A 15,533-nucleotide genomic window follows, 5' to 3' on the forward strand; every position below is an offset into this window, starting at 1 on the left:
TACATGATTGTATAAAACAACCTATAGCTTTAAAAATAGCATAGTCTACTAGCATATTTTAAATATGGGTACGTTACTTAAAATCCCCTGGAATTTATATGGAATTGTATTTAGAAACACTATATGATCTGTGCAGAATTCCCTGATCATATTTTCTCTCTAGAAATAGTTGGAATTATTTTACCACATTTGACATCTTAAGCTTCAGTAAGTGTGTGTATGGTCAGGTATGAGAAAAAATTAAGAGAAATTGAATGAACTAATAGAGCATGTTAACATTTCATTGACTCCATTGAGATTTTACAAGAAGTTCTCATTTCTCAAAGGCAGTGATGTCACATCACAATTTTAATTCTCACCATCCTGTTCTAAAAGAGAATTCAGAATCTGTAGGCATGTCAAAAAGGTACTGACCAATACATTTGTATTGTTAGTACATGCAGTGAAGAACTTGATTATGAAAGGATCAGCAGTTGAGAGTGGTCCAAGCTAACTGATGCAGAGGTGTCCTGCACCTGTTAAGGCTTGCTGGTACAGTTTACTGCCCAGGTATTCTTCATTATAATGAATTGGAACTGCCCTAAGAACTCTATATTAAATGAATCATTTGGATTCAACAGTGGCTAGATATCTGCCTTATACTGTGATATCATGCATTCTGAAGCAAGAGGTGTACAGGGCTCCACATGCCTATGTCACTGTTTTCAGCAACTTCATAGCAGGAACAGATCTTGCATTTTTCAATTCTTCTCTCACCATCAGGAATGAGAAACTGTGAAGAGATTGCAGCTTGTGTTATAAAGACTAACATAATCCTCAGGTATTAATACAGCTATTGTATGTAGTTAGTTAGTGAGATTCTTTATTGCAATCAGTGACTATTCCATAAAACACATTGAATACATTAGTTTAGGGATTTGCAAATATTAGAATCAGAATTTTTCAGTAGAAGCAAAGAACAAACTACTAAGCCATACTATCCTGGGAAACTGAGAGCTGAAAAGCAACCAGAAGGGTTAGAAATCAAGAGAGAAAGATGCTGAGAAAGAATCTTTTTCCTCTAAAATGTGCTCAGAAATACAAGAATCTAAACTGGAGGACTCATCCGAATGTTAGTTAAATCTTAGTATTCAGATTTGTGCCCATATCTGCAAACTGCAGGACCAAAAAAGAAGAAAACAAAGCAGAGACTTTGCAGATATGTCTAGCATTCATATTCCAAGCTGTCAGTCAGATACAATTTTTCTCAGGTGTGTTGGTAAGAGACTGAGATTTCTAGCCTGTGTGTGTTACCTGTGGTGCTAAGGAACATCTCCAGAGTATTTAAAAATACAAAGCATGTGGCAGTAGTGGCAGTTGACTTAGAAGAGACAGGTCTGGGAAGTGCATGTCATACACTATTCAGATGATTATTCAATGCATCCATGTTAAAAGGAGTAGGAGTGGCTATTTTTAGAGACCTCTTCTTTTTTATCCACTAGGGCTTTACTGTCAAGCTACTAGGGGGAAGGCCATCTTCTTGGACTATCTATCTTTACAGCATCTCCAAAAACTTTGGAGGAGCACACTCCATAGCCATCAAAGATTATTTATCCTTATTTAATAGCTATGCATGAATTATTAGAAAGTAGTTGGTACAAATAAATGGAAAATCATTGACAGGTCTTCACTTCTTCCCAAAAATTATTCTTTATCATGGTGTTTCACATACATGGGTTATGTGTCTGAGCAGAGCTTGTTCAGAATCTTCTCAAGCTTACAATGTGTCTTGCTGAGAATGCTGGCCCTGTGTTCTTTTGAGATCAAAACATTATACTGTCTGCTTCTTTCCCAAATTCTTAGTTATTGACTAGGAAGTCATTCCAATCACTCTTCGTTTGCTTTTCACTTGCATTGAGATCAGTACAATATATGTTTTTACCCTTTCAGGGTCCATCTGAGGCATTGTGGTTTTTCTCTTCAGCGTTTTTCCAAATTGGTTTGGCTGAAGAGAAAAACCACAATGCCTCAGATGGACCCTGATGCAGCCATCAGACTTTGTTACAAGCAAGGCAACCAAAAGTGCCCTCTTCCGATCTGTGGTCACTTTGCAAGACCTAGGATCACATCTGCATCCTTTCTTCATTAGATTCCCCTTTCATAAATACGCAGGGCAGCTTTCTATCTATACCTAGCATTATCATCTGGATTTTCATTCTCAAAAGGATGTAGCCTTTAGAAGTGCAGTCCTTTGTATTGCACCTTATGAGCACTAAGCCCCTCTAGATAATAAGCCAGCTATTCACCCATGAGTGTATGATCACAGAGACCACAGTGAAGAACTGATTACTTATCTGTAACTGAAGTTCTTTGAGTAGTCATCTGTGAGTTCACTCAACCCTCCCTCCTACCTGCTTTTGTTCTGGGTGACCTCAATATTTCTCTTAGAATTCACTATATTGGTTTCAGACATGGAGGGGATTTAGGGAAAGCTGCACCTAGTCATGTGTGGTATGCAGAGAGCTGCACTTCAGCCAAGAAATACCATATACTTTAGACATTTCAGAACAAAGTTTTATTCAAGGTATATACTCGTGTGTGAATTCACAGATGATCACTTCAGGTACAGATAAGTAACCAGTTGTTTCAAATCAAATTTATAAATTGGGAGAGATTATTTGTTGGTTTAGGGTGAGGTATCATCAGCATGTTGATGACATCCAACTGTGTATCTCACACACACACACACACATGCACGCACCACCAGCACCCCAGGTTGAGCTGAAGCTGCTGCAGAAATCTTGAAATAGTGTCTGGAAGCTATAAGGATGTGGATGGGAAGACACAAGCTCAGGTTATATTCTACTAAAGTGGAATTGCTGTTTGTTAGTGGCATCCAGGAATATCAGCCACAGTGAGGCTGTTGATAGGATCATGATTCCCCCAAAGGAACTGGCCCATGATTTGGAGGTCTTCCTGGACTCAGGGCTCTTCTGAAACAGCAGAAGGAACCCATGGTCAGGGATCCTTTGCCCTGCTCTGGCTGATATGCCAATTTCATCCCTACCTGGACTAGGATGCTGTGGCAACAGTAACTTATGCCCTGCAATACTTTGCATGTTGGGTTGCTTTTGAAGTTGACTCAGAAACTATAACTGGTCCAGAACGTGGTAGCCAGGCTATTGCAGGATAAAATCTATTCTTAAATTAATAAGTATATTGTATTAGGTTACCAGTAGGTTTCTGGGCCCAATTCAGTCTGCTGGTCATTACTTAGGGAGCCTTATGAGCTGCTGGGATAGATCTGGGACCATGATACCAAAAATGATTCTGCCTATCTAGTACAGTCAACAAGAAAGGCCTATTGAGATCCCCACCCCACCCCTAAGAGTTCCATGGTTCAGGACAAAACAGGCCTTTTCAGTAATAACCTCCAAATTCTGGGATATTCTATCTACAGAAGTGTTGTTGTTGTTTAGTCGTTAAGTCGTGTCCGACTCTTCGTGACCCCATGAATCATATTGCGCCAGGCCTTCCTGTCCTTCACTGCCTCCCTGAGTTTGCTCAGTTTCATGCTCATTGCTTCAGTGATGCTATCTAACCATCTCATCCTCTGCCGTCCTCTTCTCCTTTTGCCTTCAATCTTTCCCAGCATCAGGGTCTTCTCCAAAGAGATCTCTCTTCGCATTAGGTGACCAAAATATCTGAGCTTGAGCTTCATTATCGATCCTTCCAATGAGCAATCAGGGTTGATTTCCTTTAAGATTGACTGGTTTGACCTCCTAGCAGTCCAGGGGACTCTCAAGAGTCTTCTCCAGCACCACAGTTCAAAGGCATCAATTCTTCGGCGCTCGGCCTTTTTATGGTCCAGCTCTCACAGCCATACATTACTACTGGAAAAACCATAGCTTTGACTATGCGGATCTTTGTCGGCAAGGTGACATCTCTGCTTTTTAATATGCTATCTAGGCTTGCCATAGCTTTCCTCCCAAGGAGCAAGCGTCTTTTAATTTCATGGCTGCAGTCTCCGTCTGCGGTGATCTTGGAGCCCAAATAAATGAAGTCTGTTACTGCTTCCATTTCTACCCCTTCTATTTGCCAGGAATTGATGGGTCCAGATGCCATGATCTTAGTTTTTTTAATGTTGAGTTTCAAGCCAGCTTTTGCACTCTCCTCTTTCACCCTCATCAAGAGGCTCTTTAGTTCTTCTTCACTTTCTGCCATTAGGGTGGTATCGTCCGCATATCTGAGGTTGTTGATGATTCTCCCTGCAATCTTAATTCCGGCTTGTGATTCTTCCAGCCTGGCATTTCTCATGATGTACTCTGCATATAGGTTAAATAAGCAGGGTGACAGTATACAGCCTTGTCGTACACCTTTCCCTATTTTGAACCAGTTGGTTGTTCCATGACCGGTTCTAACTGTTGCTTCTTGGCCCGCATACAGATTTCTCAGGAGACAGGTAAGGTGGATCTGGTATTCCCATCTCTTTAAGAATTTGCCACAGTTTGTTGTGATCCACACAATCAAAGGCTTTTGCATAGTCAATGACTACAGAAGTGTAGCTGACCCCAACTTTCCATTCATTTAGAAAGACCCTGAAGATTCTTTTATTCCCACCAGCCTTTGGCCAATAACATGATCATTGTGCAATAATTCTTTATTATGTTAAAAGAATATTTTGAAGTATTTTAATGTTATTTTTTAACTTTTTGCTTACTTGCACTGCCCAGAATCCTTGTGATTACAGCAATATACAAATATTATTAAATAAATAAATAAATAAATAAAACTCCAAAATGATTAAACCATTATCTCCCATAAAAGCAAAAATTTTTATTCATTGTGTCTTTTCTATCTGCTGCTATGAAATTTTGAACCTTAGTTGGAAGATAGAGCCACCTGGATTTCTGGATTAAAATGGGTTTGAAGAGAGTTCTCACTTCCATCCCGGACATTTGAATTCCTGGGCCTAGAAGACAAGTGTAGGTGGAATTTCCTACCAGTCTGAGGCAAATGTATAGCAGCAGCAGCAGCAGTTGCAGATAGAACAAGATGTGGTTGGGAAAGATTTATTTTGTTCTATTCAACTCAGCACCAACATAAGTTCATAGAAAGAGTTATTGAATTGTAGAAAGATTCGTTCTCTCTTTCAGACTAGTTCCAGTTTTGAACATTTTTCTCATAGGCAAGAAAGATAGCTTAATAATTTTGTTGCTATACCAAAAGATGGTCTTAAATTTACTGTTAAGGATCCCTAGGTCTTAAAGGAGCCATAGTATCCCTCTTTATGATACTTTATGTGAAGAAAGTCAGAACTTTTTCCCACTCAAATTTGACATATGATTGATTTTGTTTTGAGGTTTTCCAATAAATTAATATTTATAAGGAAGAATGGAACTAGATTAATCTGTAGGCATTTTCATTGTGTAAATTTCTAATGATATTCTATCTAATCTTGCCCCTCTTCTTTTGGGATAAGCCAGCAGTGTCAGCATCCATTATTACAGAAAACAGATCTCTTGATTACCAATTGAATAGCTGTTGGGTCAATTTATTTAATTTGTTCTTTTGAGTTTGCATTAGCCAGAGGTATGAGAATATATGTGTCAAAAAATAATATTAAAATATGATTTGCAGGAATGCTCAGAGAAGCGAATGTTTGGAGGAATGTTTCCCACCTTCCCCTTTATCTATTACTATGATAATGAATATGATATCAAGAGGAGCACTCAGAGAGCAAAGAAAAAAGCGCAAGGTATGATACGTTTGGCGATCTTGCTTTTTATTAAATTCTTACTAAGTTGCTATTACGTTTACTGCCTCTAGATTAAAAAACTTAATCTAGATCAGGGTGGGTAACCTTGGACAGAAGGCTTCATGTGGTCCCCAGCACCCCATCTGCAGCCCCTCCATAACCCAAGGTCATGCCAAAATTTAGTGACAAAATAGCAATGTTCGGTAGCACAGTTTTCTTTTTCCAAAAACAAAACTGGGAATGAGAATAGGTTTCCTCTGGGAGACTAATTTCTATCTTTATTTCTACCTTTTAAATCCTTCAAAGTAAGCTGAAACCTCAGCCATTTTTCTTACAAAATTTGACAGCATAATCTAGAGGTGTTTGTGAGAATTTAAGGATGGAATTGGAAATGTTTCAGATCCCAAAATGCCAAATGTTTCCATTTGCACCAAAAAACCCCCCCCTAAAAATGCAAATAAATAAACAAACAAACAAACAAACAAACATCAACCTGATTCTTGCAACAACTGCATGGCACCTTTGGAAGGTCAGAAAGCTGAACTGCAAACCCTAGTTCCTCATAGATTGTAACCTGTTCTCTAAAAAAATAATAGATCTTGCAATCTTTTTGTTTGTTTACTTACTTCATGTGTATGCTATCCAATCCTGATGCTCTAGGTGGCTAACAATCACATAAAATAAAAACATTGACAGAAAGAGGGGAGGGGGAGGCCCCCTCAATGTACCAAACACAGACAAAAATTAGAATAAAACCTAGAAACAAAACTCATATGCCCACAAACCCAATTTTCAGAACATACCATCCTTATGCACTAGACAGAACAAACTTGACAACCTTTATGAAATCCAGGAGGGACAGAATTGACCAAATCTCTGTAGGAAAGGTATTCCAAAATGTGAGGGTAGCTATCAAAAAAATCACACTTCCAAGGCCCCATCAGATGGCAATCTTGTAAGAATAGATCATACAGTAGTAGGAATTGATCCTGTTTAATTTGGGTGGACAAGCAGATGAATACAAGAGAAGGCAGTCCTGTAGGTAATCAGAGCAGAACCATCTAGGGCCTTAAAGGTGACAACTAGTACCTTGAATTCCATCTGGAAGCAAACTGGCAACCGGCGGAGCTCCTGAAGAAGCAGGGTCACCCAGGTGTGCCAGGATATATCCATCTGTACCAGCTGTTGATTCCAAATATTCTTCAAGGGCAGCCCCATGGAGAGTGCATTTCAGTAATCCAAAGAGGAGGTGACTATAACAGGGCTTCCCAATCCAGGAATGTCCACAAATAATGGGCAAGATGTATCTGTGCAAAAGCCCTCCCAGCCACAAAACCCCCAGATTGTGAACTACCTTTGAATGGGAGAGGACAACTCTGTTCATAGTCACAGCCACTCTGTCTTGGAGGGATTCAACCTGAATCTCTTCCTTCAGGGACTGAGTCAGCACTTCTGTCACATTGCCTGTATGACCCAGGGCCCAAATGTATAGCTATCAGCCCTTTGAATGTCAGGATATCATCGGGGAACAGCTGTATTAAAGCTTTGATTTAATAAACCTGTACAATCGTTATACTGTGTACTGTTGTCTTCTGTGGAGATTGTACCCATCAGGGACAAAGTGTCAGGTTCAGCCCAAGAACAACAGCGAGACAGTCTAGAATCAGTTCAGCTCCTTTATTAGCTTACACCTAATAGACAGAATCTCGCCAGACTAATTCTAATCCCCAACAACAGCAACTATAACCATGATGCCCTAGGGAGGGGCCAGCCTCATTCTTTTGACTTTCCCACACTCTGGCTGGGGGCTGAGGAGGTACTTTCCCTAGAACCTCTCTTCTCCCTCCCAGCAACCTTGAAGCTCCATTCCAGAATCCTCCCCACTCATGTCTTCCATCACACAAAGATGCTGAGAGAGGAGGAAATACATTCTCTATGCTTTCCCCCTCCCAAGATGAAGTCCAACTTCCCTCTTCATAGAGGCCCGTCAGATGGTGTTGGTGATCATCCTTCCCCAGAAGGAATTTGTTAATTTAAAAAGGGCTACTAGGTGGCATTTGGTAGATGCAATCAAAACAGCAAAGTATCTCCTTTCTGCTGTTTGAGCCACCATTGTGTAGGCTCAAATGTGAGCTCTTACAACATCCAGCCAGACTTGAGATGGGTCTTCCTCCAGCAACACTATAGGCATCTCCTCTGCTGCTTCCTCTCCTTGAGCTCCTTGGTAAATCAAGGATTTGCAGTGGATCTGTGAGAGGGGAAAGCCTTTTTAGCTTGTTTGTAAATAGTCGCCTTTCAGGATTGACTCGCGTGACTTTCCAAAATAAAGCTACTTTTGTCGGCCTTTTTGCTTAAAATGTGTGTGTGCATTTTATCAAGTATCGCTTGGTTATAAACAGGTATTCTAATTTCTAATTACTTTGTTGGAAGATTTACCCATTTTTGCTATCAGATATTTGATTTCAGGTTTCACAATCTGAGATCAAACATATAGGTTTAGCACAATGATTCCCATCTTGGTGTTCACCAGTTGTTATGGACTGGAAGTCCCATGGTATCTCATCAGTTTTAGGTGTCTTGACACATTATCAGTGTTGCTAGTCAGTGTGCTTTTTGCAAATGTCCTCTAAAATTGATAGATATGCAAGGGTTCATTATTTTAATATTAAACTGCTTGATTACATTGTAAACAGGGTATAGATTGCTTACTCTAGATACGAAGGGGTTGTAAATTGGTAATACATACAGTATCAGTATTTTTGGTGGAGTATCATCAAGTGTTTTTATTTTGCAGAACTTCAGGAAGCTGGCCTTCTACCAAAGACTCTAAAAAGATCACATATAGATTGTGATTGGGAAGAGCACAAGCATAAGAAAAAGAGGAAAGTTTTGAAGGAACATGGCAAGAAGGGGGATAAATATCATAAAAACCTGAAGAAAAAGTCTCATGCAGATCTGTTCAAAGGAAGGAAGCATAAGAAGGAGGTTCAAAACAACTATAACATAGAAGAGTGCTTTCCTAGAGGGGGCCACATAAATGCGCATAAGAGGTGCAGAAGGAAAAATCCTGCGCATCAAAGCATTGGCTTCCTGACAGAAGTTCATCAAGTTTCTATGGAGCCAGCAAAAAGGCAGAAGAAAAAGAAAAAGCAGAGGAGCTGCACAAGCAGTAGTTGCATCAGGGATGAAAGTTTATTTCTTATCAAACAGAAGAAAAAGAAATCGACACCGAAAGCCAGCTCAATCTGAGGCGGAGCTGTATTCCTTCCCCAATAGGGAGCACAAACCAATCAAAATGCATACTGGGCTATCACAGCACAGAGAGTATATCGGTACCATTCCATAAGGACAGCATCTTGGTTTGTAGTGACAATTTATTTATGCATTAGAGATACATAATGTTGATAGGGTTGGTTTTTTTCCCCAGTTTCTGTATCTGGATGGAATAGAGGGGTGGGGGTAGGGAGTGACAAGATGAAAGCAATTAAAAAAAAAAAGAAATACATTTCCTCAGCTGCATACACTCTTTTTGTAAATCCATGTATTAAAATACTTCTGCTTAATGCATATAGTTTATTTGCATGCAAACTCTGAAGAAAAACGAGGCAAATTGACCGGCGGCCTGGGTATGGATACGAAAACAAATGGGGGTAGCCACTTCGCCTGTTTGATAGAAGGGACAAAAAGAGGCAGCGCAAGGGATTTTGTGTTTCCTCTGCTGATAGTTTTGTAAAACGTATGGAATGAATTTAAGAAACAGGGAGGGATGTTGTGCACAAATTATTTTTCCTAATTTATTTTCCTGACAATGATGTGGCTGTCTTACGCTGCATCCTCTGCCTTAGATACGATTGTCTTCAGTTTGTCATAGACCTAGCACCATACTTTGACTTGACAGGCCAGGTGAGTCTTTGTTTCAGTGAGAAAGCTAAAATTGCATTCAAGTCCAATTTTTTTAAAGAATATAATCATGTACGACTTTTTCATGTTTCTGAGAAATAAATTATTTTATAATGCATTTTATGAAAATGAGGTATTTTTGTACTTTGAATTGCAATTCAAATTTTATGACTGAAAAACATTGCAATATCCAAGGGGAAAGTAGTCCTTTTCATGCCTTCTTTTTTTCTTTTTGAAAGTCAAGTACATACCATCTTCCTTCCTTAATACTGTCAACTCATGTGACCTCCAGTGAGACTTCAGCTTCCCAACCATGCTGCTTTTTTCACTCTTGTTAATTTCTATGTAAAAAGATGTATTTTAGATAGTTGCTTATTAAACATTAAAATGTTATTTTTATACTGAGTCTGTTTTCTTAGCACGATAAAATAACAAGTCTTTCAAGATATGATCATTACAGAACATACCAGCTTAGTACTACTGCCTGGAACATCCATTAGATGTCAAAGCCTATCCATGCCATGAGATTACAGGACTTGGTATATAAATAAAATGGCAATTGTAAGTACACCGTAGGAGTAATTTACGGACAGGAAGAGGCTCTGCAGGAACATTAATGTAAATGTTTTTGTAAGATGGAAGTGAGATTCAGAAATTGTAGGTGAAAGGATTCAGCTGAGCACAAATATTGGCAAGACAGCATTACACTGCGCAATAGTGAAAGATGAGTAGCAACACGCAGAACAGAATGAAGGGGAAATCCAATTGAATACAAAGAAATGATCCCATTAAGGCATCATGCTGTCAAATCTAAACTGAATATAGGACACTTCACGATTTGAATCAAAGAAGTACAGTAATCCTCTTCCTGTCTGTTTTAGGTCATTATCTGTTTTTATCTATTCAAACAGTATTGTATCCCACCGATACATTGGAAATGGGTGTGAATATGTTTTTCTTTTTAAAAACTGTATCGGTCTTTACCTTGAAGGTGTCTGGGGCTAAGTCCTTATCTCTGGAGAAGTCATTGCAGAGATGCACTCAAGGTCTGACTGAGGGAGTCTACACTGCAGGAAGAGCAAGACAGAAGAAGCAGGCAGAGTGTGGCTTCTGGAATTCTTTCCAGTCCTATTACCAGCAGCGGCCTTAGCAGCCATAGGTATTTTCTTCTGTGTTACAGAGTAGCACGTTGCATGAGTACAATGTATGTTTCTGCTTCCTTGTCTTGCATCTGTCTACCTTTGTGTGAACCCATGCACTAGGAAGCACATACCCTCTTCTGGATCATGTGACCAGGAGGGGGGAAGGTTGCTTAGGATAGAGCAGTTGGCAGCACCCCCAGCTGCTTCCCAACTAGCTTGGCCATAGGGCTGCGTTGGGGGGTGGGGAGGGAATTTTTTTCTCCACTGCCCCCATTCTTTTCTAGGCCATTTTAAAATTCAGTCTTTTGCTGGTTTCCCTCTCCTCCACCCCCGTTTGATCCTGTTTTCTTTTCAGAGAGGTACCCTGCGGAGGGACAGAAGGATAAACAAGAGTCCTGACCCCCTTTCGCATAATTTCTTCCCAACCCTTTGCTGAGTTGGAAAGAATTTTTTAAAGAAGGCTGCTGCTGAAGAAGTAAAGTTTTGCTGAAGGGAATTGTTCCAGCTATGAGGAAGTGTCTATCAATTTATTGATTTTGCTGGGCGTACAAGCCATATGACGAGAGAGAGAGAGAGAGAGAGATTGAAAAGGGCGGGGCCACAAAGCCGTCCCATTTCCCCCCCTTTTTATTCATTTAAAAAATAGCAAGAGGCAATTTTAGTCAGACTGTAAAAGACCAGTCAAGCAGCATCAGTTTCCCAGCTCCAACCCTCACAAATTGTTTTGCAGGCAGATCTCCCCTCCCAACTGATCACCTGACACAAGTATGATGCAAAAGCCCCCAAATGAGATTTTTTTCTTGTTCTTTAACTTTTAGCCTCAGAACAACTCTAAGCATATCTTAGGTAGTCATGATATACGCTCAGTATATATGAGTACCTAGTGTGTGTGTGTGTGTATACACACATACATACACACACACACACATATATATATATGTACACATACACATACATACATACATACACACCCTTCTTGTTCCTAAATGCTAGAACTCCTGTTTAGATTTTTAAAAAGGGATTACAGAATTTAAGGGCCATTTTCCATGTCTCACAATTAGAAAAATCAGCAGCTGGCCTGGATCTAGCTGGTGACCATTGGACAGGTATACCTTGACCTCCTCTCTCCTGCTGTCTTCTAGCACAGCCCCGGCGCCATTTGCGTTGGCATGTTCGGTCCCATGCTGCTTTTCCTCTTCAGTGAGTCTTCCTCCGGGTCTCCCGCTTAAAAGCCTCATGTATTTTACCCTGTTCAAGAACAGACAAACCTTCAAGCAATCCAAAATCCCTAGCCACTCTTTTTTGGATTAAGATCAATAGGGTGTGTTAAACAGCCATTGTAGCACCTTCAGCAGTCCACCATGATTTTCATGACAAAATTGCTGCTTGTCATAATTCTCTCTGAAGTTAACATGTCATCCTGGATGTTTTTAAGACTCCCCCTACTCCCTTTTGCCAACTCTGTTGTTGCTCTTCCCCTATGAGTACAGCTTCCTATGAGAAGCTAAACTGTCTTCTGTTTGCAGCTCCTATTTCCATATCAACAAAGACAGAGTTAATAGAGAACTTTCGGGGTACCTCCATGGATGCAGAGATGCTCTGGAAGAAGACAGGCTCATTACTTCAGTCATGTATGACACTAAGTGACGTACATCCCAACCTTTGTAAGTCAGGTTAAACGCATACAAATATAAAATCACAAAAGATGTCCGCAACATCACTGGAATCACAAAGAGCGTTAGGAATATTAATCAAAAGCAAAAAAATTCTGCTGTCAGAGGGAATAACTTCACAACATTCTGGCCACCAAGTCCTGTTGGAATAACCACATTTTAATGGCATTCCTGTAAACCCAATAGAGTAGGAGCCATCTGGATATCTGGGGGAATGCTGTTCCGTAGAGAGGTAACAACGGAGAAGGCTCAGTTCCATGATCCTTGAAAATGTCATTTCCTGAGCGAACAGATACTTAGGCCCATTCTAAGCAGCCTTACTGGACAGGCTAAAGGAACTCAATTACTAGCTCAGTAGTTTAGTGATGTCAAAGAAAACAATTATTTCTACATTTAGTCTTTTATGAAAACTAAGCTGATTTGCATTAATTGCCTTATATTGCATAATTTGTTTTCCCAAACTTCACTTAGAAATGTATATCAACAACCTGTTGCAAAACAATACATAAGGACGTATTTATTTACTTTCCTATTTATTAACAAATTTATACCCTACCTTTCCTCCAGGAGGAGGGACTGTGGCTTGAGGAATTGCGGTCCCTCCTTCCGTTTTTCCCCACACAACAATCTGCAAGTTGAACTGTGAGTCCGTGACTGGTCCAATTACCCCAGGATCTTCTGTAGTTGAGGATGAGGGTCTCTTCCGTCCTATTCCAATATCATGTTGTTTAAAGCAGGGCTGTGGAGTCGGCACATAAAATCTTTGACTGCGACTCCTTTAATTATATATCGATGTAGGAAATAAATTATATACTAATGATATATTTCCTATATCGACTGCAAGCACGCAACATACAAGGCATTAAAATATATCCTGAAAAAGACAGGTTAACCAAATTATCATCTATGAAATTTTAACGTATTATTTGTATTATATACAATTTAAATTTATTAGGCGTCGGAGTCGGTACATTTTACTGACTCCGACTCCAGTAACCCAAGAATTGCTTCCAATTCCAATTCCGACTCCATGACTCTGACTCCACAGCCCTGGTTTAAAGATAAGCTAAAAGCCCAGCTAAACACCCTGATAGAGAATACTGAAATTACTGCAATGGTTACAAATGATGCGGCTCAAAGGTGCTTTCTTTAGTTTCCACATGCAGCGAGGTGGAATTAATAGAATGAAGACCTTACTTTGGGCAGGTTTTGACAAAATGATCGTGGCTTAATAAGTAGAAATGGAGCAAGTTGCTCTGTCAGAAGATGGGGAGAGAAATGCTGTTTCACAACCTCCTTATTGTCAAGAGAAAACATGTGAAGCTGAAGAGGCCAGAATTTTATACTTTGCTTCTGCTCTAGGTATAGAGGGAATATACAGTGAAATGCTTGTCTGGCAGTCACAGTGTATACTGGAGATGAAAGTATCCATTCTTACCTGCTAATGCAGGGAATACAAACTTAATTTGTATTCCCTGCATTATTTGTTTTCAGGATCAATCCTTTAGAAGTATTCAAAAACTGCCAGTCTTCTACTAAAAGGGTATGTAAGTTTCCCCATGCATAACTATAGGTAGTACATAGTTGAGAGGTTAAGCCACGTGATTGCTCCATTTTACTTTTTCAGAAAGTGCTAGAAGTTCTTTTCCCATTCAGATCTGAAGGCCATTAATCCAGACTAGTTTAAATTACTTGTTTAAAACCCTGCTATAAGTCAGTTCACTAAAAAAAAGTTACATGGACAGACATGGTTTAGACTTTGAAGCTCAAGGGGGGGGGGTGTCTGTTTTTTTTTAAGTAATGTTAATTAGGTCTTTTAGCACCATCTCCAATAATTCAACTTCCTAATCATTCCATAAATGGCTTCACGCCTACCTAAAAATATACTTTTATCCTGTTCTTTAATGCTTACACTGATTCTAAGCTTAAGGAAGCAAACTTACCCCCATGGCTGAGCAACTGCAAGCCTAAATCTGTGTCTTAAGAGGTTCTATTGAATACTAGCTGGATTTTCTATGCACTGTGGATTTTCATTCCGTCTTTTAATTTTTACTTTAATTACTAAACTTTTAACAATAGATCAACGTAACAACCAAGCTTTTAAAATAATAATATAAATGTTGGACCTTAAAAGAAATTAAATTGGCTTTAGGAAAAGTCTTTAATTAAAAGCTTGAAGAAATGGGTTTGAAAATAGTGCATGTGTGTGTGCCTATATATATTTGGGTGCATATGCGTCACGCTTACTTTCTATAGATGATCAAATAAGAGTCAGCGGACTTTGGGTTTTGATAAAATACAGTTTGCATCTATTAACAATGTCAGTGTCTAGTTTTAAGAAGGAAAAGTGCTTTGTCCAGTGCTTTGATCTTTCAGAGCCGTAGTATATTTATAGCCGATAAAAATAAATGTAGAAATATGTAACATACTTTGTATTCATATGCTCTTTTTCTGACAACCAATATGTAATTCTAATCTGTAGATACATACCATGAATGTCAGTTTCATAATTTCAAGGACTGATGTACTAAAGATATTTTTCTATTTTTCTTAAGCTTTTATATTATAGAATAGCTTTGAATATCAAACAAAAGATAATTTTCCATCCCTGATTACTACTTCATAAGCAGTAATCAAAATCGTACTTTCATCTAATTCAGACCATTCCTTTGCCTCAGAGAATTCAGTGGGGATATTAAAAATTTGGATCAAGAAAAAAAGTCTTCAACTCCCTGCAAATATTTGAATTGACCTGGAACATTTGGGTATGAAATTTTAACAGCTAAATATATACTTAACAAATATTGAGATTGTAAACGTTAACTATAAACCTCTTTCCTGACTAGCTCAAGAAATTCCTTCCTCTAATAATCTACCTTTGTTCTATGCATATATTATACAATATCTTTCTCTCCTCAATTTTACAGCAATAATTTTCTTATATTCATTTTCATTATTTCCAATCTAATGGAATGTTGTGAAGAGATTAGGTAAAGGGGGTGAGGACTTTGCCCATCTGTCAGTGGGATAATTCCAAAAATTGAACAGGATGGGACCACATTTGCCACGTGTGGAGAAGGC

The 15,533-nt window shown here is 39.1% G+C and overlaps 1 protein-coding gene across 1 annotated transcript in view; it reads left to right on the forward strand.

The window, feature by feature from the left end:
- Positions 1–10,039, forward strand: part of ZCCHC7 (zinc finger CCHC-type containing 7) — a 146,034-nt gene extending 135,995 nt beyond the window's left edge. Inside the window, exons 8-9 of the mRNA XM_088130008.1 lie at positions 5,620–5,737; positions 8,532–10,039. Of these exons, the coding sequence (XP_087986134.1) occupies positions 5,620–5,737; positions 8,532–8,986 (573 nt within the window). The 3' untranslated portion in view covers positions 8,987–10,039. The remainder of the gene's footprint in view (positions 1–5,619; positions 5,738–8,531) is intronic.
- Positions 10,040–15,533: the final 5,494 nt, after the last annotated feature.

Source organism: Python bivittatus, unplaced genomic scaffold (genome assembly GCF_059951505.1).
Source record: "Python bivittatus isolate LINGU-HERP-01145 unplaced genomic scaffold, Pbiv_v1 ctg000850_np1212, whole genome shotgun sequence".
Lineage (NCBI taxonomy): Eukaryota > Metazoa > Chordata > Lepidosauria > Squamata > Pythonidae > Python > Python bivittatus.